Source organism: Paramormyrops kingsleyae, chromosome 14, assembly GCF_048594095.1.
Source record: "Paramormyrops kingsleyae isolate MSU_618 chromosome 14, PKINGS_0.4, whole genome shotgun sequence".
Taxonomy (NCBI): Eukaryota; Metazoa; Chordata; class Actinopteri; order Osteoglossiformes; family Mormyridae; genus Paramormyrops; species Paramormyrops kingsleyae.
The window spans coordinates 25633303-25637456 of NC_132810.1; the positions used below are offsets into that span (position 1 = coordinate 25633303).

Sequence of the window (4154 nt, forward strand, 5' to 3'; positions counted from 1 at the left end):
AACAAATATTTGCCCATGTTTGCTTCCTCTTTTACATAATTTATGTATTTGCAAAACTTTTCCAAGCTTGGAAAACCAAATTTTTACTTTTAATACCTGAACAGAGCTTGACTTTAAAGTTCATTTTTTGTTCCTTACTTCATCTGCATTTCGCCATCGATACTTTAACAGCTTTCCGATTAGGGTTAATTAGGCGGAGGTGCGAAGCCTTTGATCCAGCGCGCAAACCGGCTCCTTGCACGATCAAATTGCCACCGGATCCTCACAGACTTCGGTCTGTTTATGAATTTTACTTTCTCACGTAATAGACTTTGGCTAGAGTAATTCATTCAGATGAACTTTTTCACACTCTATGTATGTGTTACCTGCTTAAGCTGGGCGCTTGCAGTGCGCAGCCCCGGTATTTCCCGGGCAACCGGCGCGTACGAGTTGCCTTCCGTGACCGAGAGTAAGGGACGGCGACTGGGCACCAGAGCCCGTCTCTGGCCGGGCTTCAGGGTTCCCTCCCCCGTCTCAAAACGCTTACCCCCGGGGCGCTTTGTGTTCCTGCCCGGCGTGCACATAACCTGTTCAAGCAGCGAGGTTATAGTGAGAGTTAAAAAACGCCTCTCCGTCTCCAGCGATGCCAAGCGCCTTAGGCTCGGGCGCTCCTGCGTGAGTAACGGCGCTGACCGGCTCTCCGGTGACCTGCTTTTCCGCTACCCGATAACGGCGTGCGATGTTGTGCGAGAGGTGAGCTGCAGGGTCATGCCAGTCGCCAGTCGGGTTTGTTGCTCAGTCATATTCACACTGTTTCTCTGTACTTTGCTAACAAAACCTACCGTGTGGGCACCGCAGCTGGGACCGACATACATTCTGTATCGGTTCGTGCTGCGGTACTCTTCCCAGAGAGCTGGCGTCCTCCGTCACCGCCTAGAATGCCATCTAAATCGGTGAGCTTTCTAACTGGACCTGCTGTTTGATGTCTAATATGCATAGAAAATATGACGGTGAGCTGGACTTCCCGCCCATACAGATACCATTACGTGCACCAGCTGGCGGTGAAACCAACCTGGCGCACACCCATAAGCAAGGTGCTCAGAAATCGGCTGGGCAGCTATCAGATACAGCAAATGAATGGTAAATGGTTTTAAAATAAGATACCATTTGAGTAGACTCATACCTAGAAAATGGATCCTTTCTGGATTTGGGGTTGTCTTAGGTTTTAGGGGCAGTGTGCATCTCAGTGCGTTAGGATGCTGAACCTGTGATCAGAAGATCTTCAGTTCACTTCCCGGGGTCAGTAGAGTTGTTTCATTGTCAGACCCGAGTTACTCCAGGTACTGTCTGACGCTTTTGATAAGTCTGTGCTAGAGAGATGCTTTATCAACTAAAAAGGAAATTGCAGCTACTTACTTCCTGGTGGCAGATTCAAATCCCCATCTCCCACATGACAGGCGAATACTCACTACTACACTACCGGCGAAAGAGGCAAAAAATTAAACCGTGTATTGAATTAAAGTTTTTTTTTTCCAGCTTCTCATTTTAGTTAAGTGTGGATTTAATTGGCATAAATTTTTGCAAACAGTACCTTTCAGCTGGAATGTTCTGTTTAGACCAGTGTTTCTCAACCCAGTCCTCAGTGAACCCCAGACGGTCCACGTTTTTGCTTCCTCCCAGCCCCCAGCCAATCAGGATCACCGAATGTGCGCTGGGAGCTGAGAGGAAGCAAAAACGTGGACCGTCTGGGGTTCGCCGAGGACTGGGTTGAGAAACACTGGTTTAGACACTGACCAGAGCTGTTTGTCTTCCAGCTGATTGGACTGGACGCCGTACTTCCAGCACATACTTCCTTGGTCAGAAGGTCAATCTGCGGGCTTCTGCAGACTTCCTACCTCCTGGGGGGAAGCTTTATGTTGATTACTGCTATGCTACAGCCTCTGAGGTCCCCTGGTCCACACCCAGTCATATGGTTGTGGGGAACTTTGGGTACGTGTGTGTGCCTGTGTCTGCAGGAACATTTTAACGGAGCTGGGCATGCAGCATGTGACATGAGCAGTTAATCAACAAGCTTCTCTTTTTGCTAACTTCCAGTGAAATGGCTCGATTTAAGCTGGAGCTGTATAACATTGACATTGCGGTTGTGGAAGTTGTTGGTTTTGCACAGCGGTATGAGATTGAGGCCCTTCTGTTTGTCACTGGGCTCCTGCTCTAACTTTAGCTCTGGATTTGCTTGTGTCAGGATGGAGAACTAAATCCTTCTTCTTTATCAAGTTGTATGGTAGAAACCACAGGGTTTTTTGCAACCAGGAGTTGTGGGAGTGTCAGCTTTAGCTTCAGAGCTTTCCAGTTGAGTCATGGTCCTTCTGCCCAGGTAAGTCATGCCGCGTCAGCACGCCGTTCTTCTGGGTAGAACTCCAGATTGGAGACGCCTGCCTCAGTTGACGATTGGACCTATTTGGCACCCCCTAGGTATTTCTGCACTGCAGACTGTTTGTGATGGTGGGGGGTCCTAGCGCTGCTGCTAAGTCCTGTTCCTACAATGCGGAGGAGGGGAGGTACGAGAGCCTGTCTTCAGTTAGGACTTGGGCAGTTGCCTCTGACCCTCAAGCCCCTTATGACCCTGTAGGTGGCAAGATCTCACAGGTCCTGACTCCGTGTGTGACTGCTGTGACTCCAGCTGTAACCCATCCAAGGGCAAGAACCAAATGTTGGAGGGTTAGGGCTTTTCTTCTTATCTTCTCCACAATCAACATGATTCTAAATTCTGATGGCGCTGTGCCGGCTGGTTGCTTGATTTGTTTCCAATTCACTTTTCTCAGGGTTCCATAGCAGTGGGCTGTTTGTGTTCAGCAAAAAGTCCAGGTCCCTAGGAACTATCCCAGCATGGAACACGTCCTCTCACCTCCCAACATTGGATGTCACTGACAACAGCAACACATCTGGTGAAGATGACTTGGTGTGGCAGAATAACTATGACGAGAAAGAGAAGGTTGACATTCTTCTGCACAAGGACCTAAACCCTGAAGAAGTGTGTCGGGAGAGGCAGGAGAAGAGCCTTTTGAAAGCATTGATGCCTCCCTGTCAGAAGGAGGAAGGAAGTGTTGAGGTGTCTTGTGATCCTGGTTTGAGGATGGGCAAGCCCAAATGTCCAATATCATCGGGGCTATCGGACAAGCTGGCACCTTCTTCAGTGAAGGGGGGGGTGGAGGATGACTATAGTAACTATGGCCTTGTGTCTGGGATGGGGGAGGTCATGCTTCTTAGTGATCATTAGGGTCCACTGGGGTGTGGAGGGGTGGGGTGATGTTGCTGAGGCTGAGTGCCGTCTGCTCAGTACTGATGGTAAAACAAACTCTCTTCACATTTTCTTCATTTACCTACCAGCTTAGTAATAAAATTCATGTTCATTTGTGGTTAATGCTGCATTCCATTTGAAATCATAACTCGTAAATTCCAAGTTCCTAGTCCGAAAAATCAATCAGAGCGCCCCCTGAACTAGGAGAAATCAACACAACTCCGAGTTCAAGATGGTTGCACTCTTTAGCAACAGAAGTTAAAGCTGTAGTTATATACTGTTTATTATCACATGTCTTATTTGTGGCTCATTAAATCAGTTGTACACACAGTCCTGTCCAACCGCTATCTGTGGACATGTTGTTCAAAACACCACATAATGTTATTGACCGATATTGCTAACAATAACTAACTAGGTTAGCCGCAACTAACCAGGGGTGCGTTTCTCGAACAACGACGGAAGTTAGCATTAACGATGCATCGTACTATGGTAGTTCAAACTAACCAACATCCGACCAACGACTGTTTCTCGAAACCGTCGTACCACAGTTGTTCGAACCACGTTAGTTAGTTAGTTAGTTAGGACTTATGTAGTTGGAACTACAGTGGTTCCAGCGCTGATTGGTCAGACTCACGGCTAACCTACCGTAGTTTAAACCACAATGGTTCCAGCGCTGATTGGTCAGACTCACGGCAAGTCGTGGGCAACAACTAACGCACTTTCACAGCCGGTCGCGTACAAACACTCGCGAACTGTGTAAAATATATAATAATCACACACACACACATGTATATTTATTTGTGACATCAATTTCTGTCAGTCACATAACGCCAATAAAATGAAAATTAGCAATCGCGGAAAAATAATGCGACGCTCC

The 4154-nt window shown here is 47.5% G+C and overlaps 1 protein-coding gene across 1 annotated transcript; it reads left to right on the forward strand.

Annotated features, from left to right (window-relative positions):
• Positions 1 to 194: 194 nt before the first annotated feature.
• Positions 195 to 3703, forward strand: LOC111833050 (zona pellucida sperm-binding protein 3). The gene is made up of 8 exons (XM_023790957.2): positions 195 to 732; positions 838 to 932; positions 1016 to 1119; positions 1794 to 1968; positions 2254 to 2353; positions 2452 to 2537; positions 2609 to 2697; positions 2802 to 3703. The coding sequence occupies exons 1-8, from the start codon at positions 334 to 336 to the stop codon at positions 3254 to 3256; spliced, it is 1503 nt and encodes a 500-aa protein (XP_023646725.1). The 5' UTR covers positions 195 to 333; the 3' UTR covers positions 3257 to 3703.
• The last annotated feature ends 451 nt before the right edge of the window (positions 3704 to 4154 follow it).

Excerpts from the sequence above, each read along its gene's own strand:
- LOC111833050 (XM_023790957.2), top strand. The coding sequence starts at position 334 with ATGAACTTTTTCACACTCTATGTATGTGTTACCTGCTTAAGCTGGGCG. Across the intron at positions 733-837 it reads CGTGCGATGTTGTGCGAGAG|CTGGGACCGACATACATTCT; the intron begins GTGAGCTGCAGG and ends TGGGCACCGCAG. Across the intron at positions 1,969-2,253 it reads ATGGTTGTGGGGAACTTTGG|TTGTATGGTAGAAACCACAG; the intron begins GTACGTGTGTGT and ends TTCTTTATCAAG.